Here is a 17,200-nt window from a genome sequence, read left to right on the forward strand (position 1 = left end):
AGAGATTCTGGTTTAGATGATGTGGTCCCTTGAAATGTACAAGTTGGGATTAGATTTGTCCATACTCCCTCAAATCTCCCTCTGTGTGTGTGTGTGTGTGTGTGTGTGTGTGTGTGTATGTGATGGGGAGGTCCAGAGAAGAAAAAGAATGTATTAAATTGAGTCATTTTGAGAGTTCTGAGGCCTATCTTATCTCATGGCCTCCTTTTTCTCCCCTCCCCTTAGCTCTGGCCTCTGTGAACTCTGCTTCTCCAGGGAAGTAAACCCCAAAGAGGACTGACCAGTTCTTGAATTTCTAAACCATGGCCCATGTAAGTTGCAGTTTCTTTCACCTTGTGGAAATTAAGGTCCTATGAACTTTTATGTATCCTGAAACTTCGTACTTATCAGAGCCCCATCTAAGGACCCATTTCCTCAAAATCCAATGAGAGATGAGGCCAAATAAATAGGACAGTGCCCTTCTTGTGAGTCCTCTTTTTTTCCAGTTATTGTTCACGTATTCATAGAACAAATCATTCAGCATCCCTCTTTTTTTAAAGTATTATTTCTTTGGCTGTGCTGGGTCTTAGTTGTAGCACATGAGACCTTTAGTTGCAGCATGTGGGATCTAATTCTCTGAGCAGGGATCAAACCCAGGCCCCCTGCATTGGAGCATGGAATCTAAGCTGCTGGACCACTAGGGAAGTCCCTCAGCATCTCTTATATGTGCTCAGTCTTCTGCTAAAAACTGCAATGAAGCAGAAATGAAGTCCCTTTAAGGAGATGTTTGGCCATCTCTTTTGAGTAGTTGAGAGAGCATGGGCTGATTTGATTGCTCATAGGAAAACTAAATTTTTCCAAACTTGAGTTTTGTAATTAGGAAAGATTTGCTGTTGGTTGACCTTAGCACCTAGGGTTTCCCTGATGGCTCAGTGGTAAAGAATCTGCCTGCCATTCAGTCCCTGGGTCAGGAAGATCCCCTGAAGGAGGAAATGGCAACCCCCTCCAGTATTCTTATTTGGGAAAATCCCATGGACAGAGGAGTCTGGTGGGCTACAGTCCAAAGGATTGCAGAGTCAGACACAAATGAGTGACTGAGCATGCACATATGACCTCAGCTTCAGTATATGCTGAGATCTCCTCTTGTTTTGTGTAGCTTTTAGGACTAGGTAGGGTTATGGTTGGGTCTAGTATGCAGAGACATTAAGTATCTTCTCTGGAAATCCCTAAGAGCTGTACATCATTTGTATTAGAACAGGATGAGCTAGTCTAGAATGACATCTTTGTATTTCTGGATTATTGGTATCCAGAATCTACATTATCCTCTAACTTAGGAACATGGAATGCATACAATGAGGGATGGAAAATGACAGAAAAGAAGATCATGCAGGCACATGCAGGCCTCAATTCCCCCTCAGAATTGAGGAGGACCTTAAAAATTTTGCATAGACAAAAATATTGGAGTATATAATAATTAGGTCTCACATATCCATTGCATACACCCAATTTTAAGTTCATTAAAGAATTTGTCATAACTGGGTAAATGCATATGATCTGATTGAATGATGACCTTGGAGGAAATTCTTTAATTGTATTCAGATCCTTTTCTAACTGGAATTACCAGGAAAACTTAAAAAAAAAATCTGTTCTCGGGGCTTCCCTGGTGGTCCATTGGTTAAGAATCTGTCTTGCGACGCAGGGGACACTGGTTTGATCCCTGGTCTTGGAAGAACCCACATGCCGTAGGGCAGCAAAGCCAGTGCACCACAACTACTGAGGCCGTGTGCTGTAAAGCCTGTTCTCTGCAACAAGGGAAGCCACCACAAAGAGATGCCCTTGCACTACAACTAGAAAAAGCCCATGTACCATGCTGAAGACCCAGTGTAGCCAAAAATAAATACATAATTTTTTTAAAAAAAGGATAAAACCATCTTATTTTTTAAAGCAACAATCTGTTCTTTAAGAGGAAAGGGTATAAGAACACATTTCTCGAGAATTTGTGAGGGAGACATAGAACAGGCAGAAGGCTTATATAGAGTATTTCATTTAATTAGAAAAATTTTTTCCTTTCCCATATGTGTTTGGGTAGTTAAGATATGCCAGAGTATATAAAAGGCTTTATCTGTAGAAACACAGTTGGTCAGGGACCCGTAGGCATTCTGCTGCAGGCACTCTCATTTCCTAACTCAGTGTTACAGGTTTCTAGCCCAAACCTGTTTGCTTGATTGGTTTCCAGCAGTATCTCTTTCATTTTTTTCCCTCTTTCCATCTTAAAACAAATTTTATTTAATTTTAGTTGTATTATATGGTTCGTCATTTCAGGAATCAGTGATGTTCAGTGATGTGTCCATCGACTTCTCTCTGGAAGAGTGGGAATTCCTGAATTTGGAACAGAGGGATTTGTATAGAGATGTAATGTTGGAGAACTACAGCAATTTGGTCTCATTGGGTAAGCTTATCTGCCTTTAGAAATTTAGTCTCTGTTCTCTGTACTATCAGCTTTCTTCTTTGGAAATTTTAGAAGTACTTTTTAAGAAACTACGTATCTGCTCCCTTTTCTCAAGGGAATGGTTTGAGCTTTTTGTTTGGAAATGAGCACGCTCATTAAGCATATTCATCTTCCCCATCCTTCTGTGAATTTCTATAGTTGTTTAGTCACTAAGTCTCTGTCCGACTCTTTGTGACCCCATGGACTGCAGCCCACCAGGCTCCTCTATCCATGGGATTTCCCAGGCAAGAATACTGGAGTGGGTTGCCATTTCCTTCTGCAGGGAATCTTCCTGCCCCAGAGACTGAACCCATGTCTCCTGCACATCTCCTGCTTGACAGGTAATTCTTTACCACTGAGCCACGTGAGAAGCCCCAAATAGCTAGAACTAGTATCTTAGCTTTTCTCTGGCTATCAGAAGATATAATTTTTTAAACAGTAAGTTGTATCAACTGGATTTATTTATAGTTCAGACTTTTTTCTTTTTGTTAATAAACATATTCGCTTCTACCGACTTGTATGACTGAAAGTTAAAAATCCAAGAACATTGCGTTTAATGTTGTATGGATATCCCAAGGAAAAAAAAAGAGTAAATGCCTCAGGAAGCTTCTTTTTTCTCTTATTAAAATAACAGTGATAAATAATAACTAATAAAATAGATATACCACTTAGTATATATTCTAGGCAATGTGAACATTCATGTAAGATAGGTACTATAATTATCCCTATTTCATAGGTGAGGAAAATAAAGCATAGAAATAACTTGTCCAAGGTCACACTATGGGGATATGGCAGAGGCAAGATTGAACCAGGACAGTCTCTCAACCACTGTTGCTTTCAAGAAAAGGAGTACTTGTGTGAATATAAATTAAAATAAGACCTTTTTCTTTCCTCTGTAAGCTCCATTTCTTATGTAATTTTAACATATTTTTTAATCATCTTATTTTTCTTTGTTCTAAAGGCTTTATCAATTACAATTTGACGTATAGTGTATTAAAAATTTAACCAAGACTGAATGAAAGTAATTTTGAATTTATTATTATTCCATGTCACCTTATATTTCTTTCCTTCTGTCCAGGATGTTTCATTTCTTTTTTTTTTTTTTTTTTTAGGATGTTTCATTTCTAAACCAGATGTGATTTCCTTATTAGAACAAGGAAAAGAGCCCTGGAAAGTAGTGAGGAAAGGAAGAAGACAATATCCAGGTGAGTAAGCACCAAAAGATCTATGTTGATATATATGTATGAACAACCCAAGGTTTAGGATATTGACCCCCAGCATAGGCAAAAATCTACATATAACTTTTGACTACCCCCATGGAGAAGGCAATGGCACCCCACTCCAGTACTCTTGCCTGGAAAATCCCATGGGCAGAGAAGCCTGGTAGGCTGCAGTCCATAGGGTCGCTAAGAGTTGGACACGACTGAGCGACTTCACTTTCACTTTTCACTTTCATGTATTGGAGAAGGAAATGGCAACCCACTCTAATGTTCTTGCCTGGAGAATCCCAGGGATGGGGGAGCCTGGTGGGCTGCCGTCTATGGGGTCGCACAGAGTTGGACATGGCTGAAGTGACTTAGCAGCAGCAGCACACTGAACTATTAATAGCTTATTGTTGATCAAAAGCCTTACCAATAAGAGTTGATTAACACATATTTTATATGTTATATATATTATATACTATATTCTTATAAGATTAGCTTGAGAAAAGAAAATATTAAGAAAATAATAAAGGAAAATACATTTACAGTGCTGTACTATATTTATTGATACCAAAGGTTTATGTTGTTTGTTTATAAGATAAATTGTCTGTCAGAACCTACATCAATATTGTCTTATATGATATAAAACACAGTAGGTATTAATGTATTACTAACACTGGACATCTAAAATGAAAAGATAATGTGAAAAAATTAATATTTATTTACAGATATAATAACTCATGCATCAATAATGAAGAAGCAGCAATATGATTGCTTTATGGTAGCCTAGTATAATTGATATGAATGCTTAATAGTGGCCTAGCCTATACAGTAATGGATGAATCAGCATAAAACTTATGGCATATAGTATTACCATCATATTCATAAAATGTATTGAAAACATTTTTTACAAAACCACTTACCTGTGATAATAGGCTGATATACGGTTTCTCTAATTACAAGAGAGAGAAGCACTGTGTACAGTAATGTGATTCTTCGAAAACAAAGTTATAAAACAGTAAGAAAGCTAACACATTAATTTTGTATTAAATATCACTCACCTTATGCCTATGTAAGGATAGCCTATCCACTTCAATACAAGTCTTGTACACAATATTCTACACATATATGTTTGTATATTTATTGAAAAAAGTTCATGTATAAGTGGACCTGTGCAGTTCAAACCCATGTTTTTCAAGGGTCAACTGTATAATAAGGACATAGCTTTAGATGCTGTCAGTAGAGTCAGCCTTAGAGTGACTTAATCTAAGACCTCAGAATGAGAAGGGGTCAGCCATGCAAATAGCCCAAACAGAAGATTTTGGGAAATAGAGCAGACTGAAAAATACACTGAAAGTGGGAATATGTTCTCAGATCTGAAAAGTTGCCTGTGTGTACATGTGTGCTCAGTTGCTTAAGTCATGTCCAGCTCTTTGCAACCCCATGGACTGTAGCTTGTCAGGCTCCTCTGTCCATGGGATTCTCCAGGCAAGAATACTGAAGTGGGTTGTGGCTTCTCCTGGTAGCAGTAAAGAGAACAGTGGTTTGAGGTGATGTATTATAGGTAAGCAGAGGTCTTTTAACAACAAGTTTGATTTCATTCTAAGAATGAAGAGAAATTGTTGAAAAAATTTAAGTGTGAATTTTTAATCTTTCTCCATCAGAATGATCCTGAGGGGAATATTAAATATATTACTGTCTAGGACTGTAGAATCTGATCCATGTGGTTTCTAAATCATAATATTTGTAAAAAAAACTCCCTTGTGATTCTGATTCATGGTCTCAATATGAGAACCACAGATTTAAAATGTTTGCTTAATCACCAATCTTACTGTCCTACATGAACTTTGATTTTACTGGTGTTGCCTTTTGTTTTTTTGGTTTTTTTCCAAATTGTGTAGTTATTTTTAGAATTTCATTGGGTAGTACTTTGGTTGTCTTTTATTTCTACAAGAGAAATTTTACTTCTTTTTTAAAAATATTACCTGCTGCAGTTTATATATTTTTAAAAATTAATTATTTTTTGCTGCGCTAGGTCTTCATTGCTGTGTGGGGGCTTTCTCTAGTTGCAGCAAGTAGGGGGCTGTTCTTCATTGCATTGAGTGGGCTACAATTGTGGTGGCTTCTCTTATTGCAGAGCACAGGCTCTAGGCGCATGGGCTTTAGTAGCTGCAACACACAGGCTCAGTAGTTGCAGCTTGCAGGCCCTAGAGCACAGGCTGAGTAGTTGTGGCACATCAGCTTAGTGGCCCTGTGACTTGCAGGATCTTAGTTCCCAGACCAGTGATTGTACCCATGTCCCCTGCATTGGCAGGTGGATTCTTAACCACTGGACTACCAGGGAAGTCCAGATTTACTTCTTTTCGAAAAAGAAAAACCATGTGTTTGCTCTCTTGTTTTCTTTCAGATTTAGAGACCAACTATGAGATCAAGAAGTTATCTTCAGAAAATGACATTTATGAAATAAACTTATCCCAGTGGAAAATTATGGAAAGAATTAAAAACCATGGCCTTAAGAGCTTCATTTTAAAAAATGATTGGGAGTCCAAAAGAAGATTTGAAGGACAAGAGGAATATTTCAACCAAGTGAAAATCACATCTCAAAAAATGTCCCCTTACCAAAAACGCTCATCTCTTTCCTCACGTCAGAGAATTCATTATGTTGAGAAACCCTATGAATGTAAGGAATGTGGGAAGGCCTTTAGAGTCCGCCAACAACTTACATTTCATCACCGAATTCATACTGGTGAGAAACCTTATGAATGTAAGGAATGTGGGATGGCATTTAGACAGACGGCACATCTTACTCGACATCAGAGACTTCATTCTGGTGAAAAACTCTATGAATGTAAGGAATGTGGGGAATCTTTCATGTGTGGCCCAGAACTTAGAGTACATCAGAAAATTCATATTGGTGAGAAACCCTATGTATGTAAAGAATGTGGGAAGGCCTTCAGAGTTCGTGGACAACTTACTCTCCATCAGAGGATTCATACTGGTGAGAAACCGTATGTATGTACAGAATGTGGGAAAGCCTTTAGGCAGTATGCACATCTTACTCGACATCAGAAGCTTAATATTGCTGACAAACTCTATGAATGTAAAGAATGTGGGAAGGCCTTTTTGTGTGGGTCTGGCCTTAGAGTACATCACAAACTTCATACTGGGGAGAAACCCTATGAATGTAAAGAATGTGGGAAGGCCTTTAGAGTACGACAACAACTGACACTCCATCAGAGAATTCATACTGGTGAGAAGCCCTATGAATGTAAGGAATGTGGAAAGACTTTTAGTCGTGGTTATCATCTTATTCTTCATCACAGAATTCATACTGGTGAGAAACCTTATGAATGTAAGGAATGCTGGAAGGCCTTTAGTCGTTACTCACAACTTATTTCACACCAGAGTATTCATATTGGTGTTAAACCCTATGACTGTAAGGAATGCGGGAAGGCCTTTAGACTACTCTCACAACTTACACAACATCAGAGTATTCATATTGGTGAGAAACCCTATAAATGTAAGGAATGTGGGAAGGCCTTTAGATTGCGCCAAAAACTTACTCTACATCAGAGCATTCATACTGGTGAAAAACCTTTTGAATGTAAGGAATGTAGGAAAGCCTTTAGACTTAATTCATCTCTTATTCAACATCTGAGAATTCATTCTGGTGAGAAACCCTATGAATGTAAGGAATGTAAGAAGGCCTTTAGACAACATTCACACCTTACCCATCATCTGAAAATTCATAATGTAAAAATATGAGAATGCTTTGTCAGTCCTGTGTTGTAGAACAGTCTGTGAATGTAGTAATTAGTCCCTTTTGCTTCATTCATGCACCTGACTTGGCATAAGGGGGTTTATATCATTAACAGAATGTGTTAATTTAATGTATTCCACCATCACTCAGATCTGAGAATCTCCCCATTCATTCTACAAACTCATTAATATAACAAATGTGGGGAAGACATTTATCATCATCTCTAGCCCATCACTTTCCTACTTGTGTTATACTGAACAAGATGCTTAACTGCTCCATACTATAATTTCTTCATTTGTAAAATTATAATACTGTGGCAGAGTAAAAATTGCTGCAAATTATTTGACACTCCATCTGTCAAGAAGTAAAATCCACATGCTTTCCCTATGAATCTGGGTCAACTGACTGCTTTGAGCAGTAGAATAGTAGAAGTACTGCTGTGCTAGTTTCTGGACCCAGATTTTACTGGTAGATTTTACCTCATCTCTTGGAATACTCTCTCAAGTTGAGACCTTAAACTGTTACGTTAAAAAGTCTGGATACTCTGCTGAAGACACCACATGAAGAGGCCCTGAGACTACATAAAGAAGGAGAGGCACTCTGCTGTGCCGTCTTCCAGATATGCCCACGAAAACGCCAGATATTTGAGTAAACAGTTTGGATGCTCCAGACCAGCCATCAGCTGAGTTCCTACTGGTGACCTCGGTTGATGCCATGTAGAACAAAAACAATTGACCAGCTGAGCCCCTACCCAAATTCTTGACCCACACAATCATGAGATACAATGGTTGTTATTTTAATCTACTAAATTTTGTTTTATTATGTTACTGTCTTGAAAATCCATATGAAAGACTATGAGCACAATGAATATAGAAATGCCTTCTATCAACACTCATCAGTTATTGAATGTCAGATAACTTATTCATTTTTTAAATATTTTTTATTTATTTGGCTACCCTAGTTCTTAGTTGCAGTATGTGAGCTCTTGTTGTGGCATGTGGGATCTAGTTCCCTAACCAGGGATCAAACCCGGGCCAATTGCATTGTGAGTGTAGAGTCTTAGCCACTCGACCACCAGGCAAGTCCCAACTTATTCTTGCTAAAATACTTGAAAGTAAGTTCTTTTTCAATTTGTTCATAAAAAAGAAGATATTCTAGGGACTCACCTGGTGGTCCAGCGGTTAAGACTCTGCACTTTCACTGTAGGGGAAACAAGTTCCATCTGTAGTCAGGGAACTACATGCTATGTGGCATGGCTGAAAAAAACCAAACAAGCAAAAAAGAGAAGATATTCTACAATCGTATGTTCTCTGTCTCAGTATAAATTTGATTTAAAATTGACGAAGGTTGGATGGACCTAGAGATTATCATACTAAGTGAAGTAAGTCAGACAAAGAAAAACAAATATTGTATCATTTATATGTGGAAACTAAAAATAGTACAAATAAACTTACTTACAAAACAGAAACAGACAGACATAGAAAACAAGCATGGTTATTAAAAGGGAAATGGAGGGATAAATCAGAAGTATGGGATTAACAGATACACACTACCATATATAATACGTGAACAACAAGGATTTACTGTATAGCAGTGGGAACTGCATTCAATATCTTATAATAACCTATAATGGAAAATAATTTTTAAAAAGTATATATTCACTATATATGTGAATATAATACACTGTATATATATACACATGTGTGTGTATATATATATATATATATATATACATATATATAAAACTGAATCACTGTGCTGTACACCTAAAACTAACACAGTATTATAAATCAACTGTACTTCAATTAAATAAAGTATTAAAGGATAAGATAAAAAGAAACTTTGGAAATTAAAAATCACCTCTAAATCCAGTATCACTTTTAAAAAATCCATTGAGGCCTTTTTAAAAAATGCTCAAATTAATATTATCTTCAGCCAGTGGGGATTCCCTCAGCTTGGATCCTGTGTCCTTTTGTTGTGATTGCTATAGCCTTTGCTAGCTTCTTTTTTTTTTTTCTGATCAAATGCATTGATCAGTTACAGAACACATTAGGGCATTTATTAATAAACAAGGAAAATGGAGCACTTACCTTGCCTTTCCTTTATGAACTATATATTTCCTTTATGGACTAGATAAGACAACCAGAAGTTGGTGAAGGAAAGTTCTTTATTACTAGAAAATTCTAGCTAATAAAGGTCAAAGGAATGATAGATCCAAGCAATCACACTTTTTACTTATGGATCTTGTTGGTATCAGTGGGTATGAAAACCATTTGGTGAAAGATTATAGGAAGATTTTAATGGATGGGGCAGAATGACAACCCAGTAATCAATAGTAACATCTCTAAATCAGCATAACTAATTGCTTCTTGATGCAATGCAATGGATGCAATACTACCTGTGGCATATTCTTGTCCAAAATATTGATTCAGAAGTGTAATTTGGTCTCTAAACCTACCAGTTTTCAGGAAACTTGAGAAATAAGTGAACAAATTAATGACACAAAACTAACAGCCAAATCCACAATGTGGGAAATTCAACAAAATAAAAGGCCTACTTTCTTAACCAATATATGATAAGACAATAAAAACAATTTTACAAATTAAAAGAGACTTAAGAGATATGTTAATTGAATACAGTGTATGCAATGTATTGAGATGCTTGTATTAAAATGTAGCCAGGATTTGCTTTAATCTGGTATGATAAGATATGAAGACATGGAAATGATTATCATGAAGGAAGAAGCTTATTGGCAGAGGTTTCTACTAACAGGAAGCACCGCATGCATATAGGACCACATGGAAGAAGCAGCTAGTCCTGTTAGGAGGCAGAAGGCAGGAAAGGGCAGCGCATGACTCAGAAACTTTACTTGAGTTTTCCCAGGAAGGAATGGGTGATGTGATGCCAGGTAGGTACACTGAGCAAGTTTAGGACTAGATAGATTGAATAATTTTGTGGACTCAGAGCTACAGCCGGTGGTCCTTAGTTGTCCAGTACTTGGCTCTGGTGATTCAGAACAGGAAGAATATTGGCTTGGTGTCTGAGAGTTTGCTAAAGGAGATGTTTGGTAAAGGGGTTTCAACTTTGGATTCGTTGGTTTGTATATCAAAGCATGCTCACAGGGGAGCCATTTGTCAAGGAATTTGCTATCTCTAGAAGGGATAGTTGCTCCAAGATCAAGTCTCTAAATGCCAACATTGAGAATACAGAAAATAAGGAAATAAATTCAATACAATCCTGATTCTGACAAGCAAATTAAAAAAAAAATTATTGTGAAAAGGTAAACCTAGGATGGGTATTAAATGATTTTTATTCATTTGTTGGGTTTCCCAGGTGGCTCAGTAGTAAATAATCCTCCTGCAATGTAGGAGACACGGGTTCAATCCTTGGGTCAGGAAGATCCACTGGAGAAGGAAATGGCCACCCATTCCAAAATTCTTGTGGAAAATCCCATGCACAGAGGAGCCTAGCAGACTACAGTCCATGGGGTTGCAAAAGAGTCAGATATGACTTAGTAACTAAACAAGAATTCATTTGTTAGACATGATGATGGCATGGGTTTGGGTGTGTGTACAAATCCTTATGCATTAGAGATCCATACTGAAGTATTCAAAAGTAAAATTATGTCGTGTATGATTTGCTTTTAATACTGAAGAAAAGTGAAAAGTGGAAAGGATAGATGAAATAAGATCAGCAAAGTGTTGCTAATTGTTGAAGCTTGAATAATGGGAACATAGGGTTCATTGTCCTATTCTTACTACCTTTGCATATTTTTAAAAATTTCCATAATAAAGTGTTTGTTTAAGTAGAAAATCTGAAATTTTAAACTATTCATGATAAATGATAATTTGATACCTCCAGGTAAAAATTTGTGGGAAGTCACTAAAACACTACTTGGTAGAAAAATAGTAACCTTGATGCATTTAGAAAACCTGCCTTGAGAATTAGTTCAGCACTCTGTTACCATACCTACTGTGCCTGTCGAGCAGGAAGTTGATAAATGTACTGAAAAAAAAGCATTTAGCTGAATCCAGAAAAAAAATTTTTTTTTGGCCACCCTGCATGGGTTGTGCAATCTTAGTTCCCCCACCAGGGATTAGGATTCCCCTAACCCTAGAAGTCCTAAAACTGGACTGTTGGGGAGTTCCCAGAAAACAATTTTTTTTTAATTAAGGTAAATAGCAGGAAGTAATTCATACAATAAAGGTAAAAATACAATTTTTTAAAAGTATAAATAGAATAAGAAACTAGTAGATTTTATCCAAGAATATTCTCCTTGAAAAGACCATGAATATAGAATCAACAGTTATTATTGAGGGGAAAAAGATGATTCAGTTACAGCTCTATGTATGGGAATTGTGAATAGCTACATATATCAAAGAGATTTAAAAGTTTTTAAGTTCATGAATGTACTATAATATACATATATTTCATTATGTATAAAAATAAGGAGAATGAACTATTTAGAGAAACCTAAATGATCAAAGTTGACTCAAGATCCTATAGAAAACCTGAACAACCTACTTTATATTTTATTTATTTTATATTTTAAACAATTTATAATTTATAGATTTTGTAACATAGGTTTTATAATGTAAGAGATCTGTAGGCGAGGGAAAATAAATATAGTTACGCTCTTGTTTTTTTAAAAACTAGGGTCAACAGTTTTGCAGGCAAGAAAGTTTTAAAAACAGATAATCTCTAACAAAATTTTTCAGAATCATTCTACAAGGCAAATATCCCAATAATAAAATTAGATGAGGGTAACTCCTAAAAAGCAAAGTCTAGACCAGTATCATTTGAGATACATGGATACACTCCAAAAAGAGGTAAGTAAGTTGAACTCAGTAGTCTAATAAAACAATTATAAACCATAAAATGGCTTACCAGGAATACCTGGGGCCTGACCTTTTGTGATTTAGTTAGGCATCCAGATTTTAGATTTTCTAACTTGAGCAATGTGACAGTGTTGGGGGAAATGACATGATCCAGCCCCAGTTATCTTTTAGATTGTTTCTCTTCTTTTTGTTGTGTTAGCCTCATTAAGGAATGAAAAACAGGCATTCAATACTTAAAAATTAATACCTTCAACAGGAGAAAATGAGTAGTGCCATAATAAAGAGATTTATTTTATTTTCAGTCAAACTAGTGCCACTCTTATATTAACTTGTACCTCTAAGTACATTTTGCTTAAAGTGGGCAGACTGGCTAGATGTCACTGAATAATCATTCATCATTTAGAGTAGCAAAACTCTCCTACTCATGATTTCAAAATGCTTTTAATTTGTAGACAGTGCACAGTGTTTACACAAAAATGTAACACAAGTATTTTAGGTGCTATAATAAAATTAGGTTTTTCTAACAAGTCAGTGTGTTTCTCTCTGGTAACATTTTCTTGTTAACAGAAGTGTTTTGGGCACAGTGTATTAACTCAAAATTTCTTAAAGTATGTTCCACAAAACACTGCTACTTAATGGTTCTTACAGAAAATGATTTTGTGGTCTAATAAGCATGTTGTTCAGTCGCTCAGTCATATCCGACTCTGCAACCCCATGGACTGCAGCATGCCAGGTCTCCCTGTCCTTCACCATCTCCGGGAGCTTGCTCAAACTCATGTCCCTTGAGTCGGTGATGCCATCCAGCCATCTCGTCCTCTGTTGTCCTCTTCTCCTGCCTTTAATCTTTGCCAGCATCCAGGTCTTTTCCAATGAGTCAGCTCTTCGCATCAGGTGGCCAAAGCATGAGAGTGCTGTATTTTGTATTTCTTGAGGGGGAAAAAAATCACATTAAGTGCCTATCAAAAGACTATGAAGTGTTTTATTTTATCTAATGCAATGTATTTCATACTTCAGTATAGAACTCCCATTCCCAATACCTATTGTAGATGTAATTCCACTTTGGCAGATGTTGCCCTCACCAAAAAAGAGAGGCTTCAGGGATGGAAATGTCAGCATTATGGCAAGTGTATGGTTATCTGGTGAGGAAAGCAACTCACAGCATGCTGTCCAAACAGCTGCTTGCTTTATTTTGGATTTAACATGGTGCTTTTCAGTAGAATTGGAAACTCCTAGCCCTGTTCTAAATACACAATATGTATTTAGGCCTTTTATTGGTCAATATTTAGGTTATATATAATTTATCACTGAAAAATATCTTATTGGATATATGTTTCTTGCTATTCATAAGCAAGGTTTTCTCTGAGATTGGTAAGTCACAGGTTATGTTCACTCTCATCCTCACTAGATATTACCATAGAAGAGAACGTTGGGGAACTTACCTGACAGTCCAGGGGTTAAGACTTCACCTTCCAATGCAGGAAGTGTGAGTTTGATCCCTAGTAGCCAAGATCTTACATGCTTGCAGCCAAAAAACCAAAACATAAAAAAGAGCAGTATTGTAACAAATTTAGTAAAGACTTTAAAAATGGTCCACATCAAAAAAAAAAAAAAAAAGGAGAGAGAATATCATTGTAGTGCCAGTTTACAACCCCTTCAACCTTACAGCCCCATTTCTGGTATGTGCTTTAGTATTTTCTTGGTAAATAAGGAGTTGAGCATCTTTTTACATTGTTTATTACAAGATCCCCAATCTCCAAGAAAATCTGGAAAGCAGACAACCAGTGAGTACCTAACGTATAAAACTTCAGATATTGATAAGGGTCACGAAGAGAAAATATACTGGGAAAGAGAATTACTGAAGGGGAACAATTAAGTTAATCTTTTCATCTGAAGTGTATAAAGTACCCATAGTGGTAGCAATACAGGTTTTATGTAAGAATAGCCTGACTAACACTGCAAAAGAAAAGATTCAAAGGGGATACTAGTCCAGGGAGAATGAAAAATGCTGAAAAAGTCCGTATAATTGAAACACTGGTACTCATGCATGAACAGACCAGTGAAATAGAACAGAATTCCATATATAGACCCAAATACACAGGGAATTTTCGTACATGAGGGGATAGGGAATTGACACATTCTTTTTGTGTGTTTGTTTGTTTGTTTGTTTGTTTACTTTGGGGACCATATGAATATTTTGCAAATTTTAAAAGTTAGTAACAACCAAAGGGGAAAGTAGGGAGTAATAAAGAGTATGGGACTAACAGGTGTGTACCATTATATATAAAATAGATAAGGATTTGCTGTATAGCACATGGAACTGTTCAATATCTTGTAATAACCTCTAATGAAAAGTAATCTGAAAAAAAATATATATATAAATAATTGAATCACTTTGCTGTACACCTAAAACTAACACAATATTATAAATCAACTATAGTTAAGTTTTTTTTAAGTGAATCACAGAAGAGAGACCTTAAGTTGGAACATAAGCGAAAACAAATGTTTCCTTCATACTAAATGGGGAAAAAAGACAGGCAAGCAACTTTTGAAGACAATTTGACTGTATTTCCTCAGGCTACAAACAGAGCAAAAAGAACCCGTAAACAAATAATTAACTCTAGTTAGTAGATTGGTTTACACAGCTATATAGATTAGTAATTCTGAAACTAATTCAGGTATTCTAGAATCAGGCAAAAAAGTATTATGGGAGTAAATAAATAGGAGCCAAATTTATTGTTGCTGGAGAAGGGAGTTAAATATGGAGAGGAGGAGGCTAGAATGAATCCTGTGGTGTTGGATCGCAATTGGGAGTATCACTTTTTAAAGAGATGTTTAAAAAAAATAAATTTAGAAATACATTAGGAATGTGTGTATGTATGTCCCTCTAGCAGAAAGGACATAGAAGCAATTACACTTTGTAGCAATGAGAATATCCAGCACCCAGATCCAAGGAACAAGGACTCCTTGGAGAAACAGCATAAAAGGCTGAGCAGAGAAAACATAAGATGTGGTTGGAACATTCTGTGGAAGTAGAAAGTAGGGAAGTGCTCAAAAAATGGATGAAATATGTCAGAAAATCACAGTATTTCAAGAAGTTCTCACTGGCCAAATCTGGACAATCTGAGCATCAAAATAGGTCATGATAGTAGCAGATGGAGTAAAATCATTGACTAACCCAGTGACTATAATACATTTAATAGTAGCATGCCAACTTACTAATGTATTAATAGAAGGCATGGTGAAATTAGAAAATCACCATCAGTCAGCCATCACAGTAATCATTGATTCTGCTAAGAATCATCAATGTTGGGGCTTCCCTGGTGGCTCAGTGGTGAAAGAATCCACCTGCCAGTGCAGGGGACACAGATTTGATCCCTGGTCCAGGAATATCGCACATGCGACTAAGCCCATGTGCCACAATTTATTGAGCCTGTGCTCTAGAGCCTGGAAGCCGCAAACACGGAGCCCATGTGCCACAACTACTGAAGCTTGCACGCCATAGAGCCCATGCTCCCCAACAAGAGAAGCCACTGCAATGAGAAGCTCATGCCCCGCAACTAGAGAGTAGCCCCTCGCTTGCCACAGCTAGAGGAAAGCCTGCACAGCAACAAAGACCCAGCGCAGCCAGAAAAGAAATAAATAAAATTAAGGAAAAAATCAGCAATGTATGCCAAACTAGTGAGTGAAAATTTGATGAGAAAATAGAATTTGAGACCATTTTAAAGTCTGTCTCCACAAATATTGATTACAAAGGGGAAAGTAGTAATTTTACAGTAAAGAAACCTGGCAGACAGCACCTTAACCAGTAATCAAAGTTAACATAACCACTGTGGTACAAAATGATATCCTGTACCTCCTGTTATAATGCAGGAGAACAGAGCAACTCCTGTGATATTCTTCACAAAGGGCATAACAGAATTTAATCGTCAGGAAATCACAGAAAAATGCAATTCAAGCAATGTTCTACAACTGGCCTTTACTTAGCAGCAGCCTTATGTGTGCAACCGACTTTTCTGAATAAAATTCCAATTGTTCAGGCAAAAATAGGATTGTAAAATAAATGTGGTAAATGTTAGCATTTATAAAATCTATGTGAAGGGTATACAGAAATTCTTTGTACTGTTTTTGCAAATTTTCTGTTTGATATGTCAAAATAAAAAGTTTTATTAACAAAGAAAGCAGGTTTGCATTCTGCCTCCTCTACTAATTGCTCTGTGACTTTGGACAGGTTGCTTCACCTCTTTGGGTTTCTGTGTCTGTCACAGGATCAAAATAGTACTGACACAAAGAGATTGTTCTGAGAGATAATTAATGCATGTACAATTTTCAAAAGTAGGCCTAGGAAAAGAAAGAGTACTTTAAATATTAGCTTTTATAATTTTTACTTGAAAATTTGTGTCTTTTTTCACCCCCAAGAAAATTTTTTATCTGCTTTTTTTCTCTTTTTCCTAAAAATTCCCTTTTCTTCCTTATTATTGGTTTCGCCTTCTAGAATTTCTGTTAGGCATTAGAATTTCTGACACTGCCTTTCACATTTTCTTCCATATTTTCCATTTTTATTATTTTTTTAAATTGCTGTTGTTCAGCTGCTATCAGATCAGATCAGATCAGTCGCTCAGTCCTATCTGACTCTTTGCGACCCCATGAATCGCAGCACGCCAGGCCTCCCTGTCCATCACCAACTCCTGGAGTTCACCCAGACTCATGTCCATTGAGTCAGTGATGCCATCCAGCCATCTCATCCTCTGTCGTCCCCTTCTCCTCCTGCCCCCAATCCCTCCCAGCATCAGAGTCTTTTCCAATGAGTCAACTCTTCGCATGAGGTGGCCAAAGTACTGCAGTTTCAGCTTTAGCATCATTCCTTCCAAAGAAACCCCAGGGCTGATCTCTTTCAGAATGGACTGGTTGGATCTCCTTGCAGTCCAAGGATACA

General features: G+C 36.9%; 1 protein-coding gene across 3 annotated transcripts in view; it reads left to right on the forward strand.

Annotated features, from left to right (window-relative positions):
• LOC104995279 (zinc finger protein 82 homolog) overlaps positions 1–8,816 on the forward strand; it is a 60,418-nt gene extending 51,602 nt beyond the window's left edge. The window contains exons 2-5 of one of the 3 annotated variants that reach the window (XM_010849083.1): positions 226–311; positions 2,302–2,428; positions 3,580–3,672; positions 6,077–8,816. In XM_010849083.1, coding sequence (XP_010847385.1) covers positions 303–311; positions 2,302–2,428; positions 3,580–3,672; positions 6,077–7,434 — 1,587 coding nt within the window. In that variant the 5' untranslated portion in view covers positions 226–302 and the 3' untranslated portion in view covers positions 7,435–8,816. The remainder of the gene's footprint in view (positions 1–225; positions 312–2,301; positions 2,429–3,579; positions 3,673–6,076) is intronic. The other 2 variants (XM_010849082.1, XM_010849089.1) reach the window with 2 other exon arrangements.
• Positions 8,817–17,200: the final 8,384 nt, after the last annotated feature.

The sequence above is a fragment of the Bison bison genome, unplaced genomic scaffold, assembly GCF_000754665.1.
Source record: "Bison bison bison isolate TAMUID 2011002044 unplaced genomic scaffold, Bison_UMD1.0 scf7180017864280, whole genome shotgun sequence".
NCBI lineage: Eukaryota > Metazoa > Chordata > Mammalia > Artiodactyla > Bovidae > Bison > Bison bison.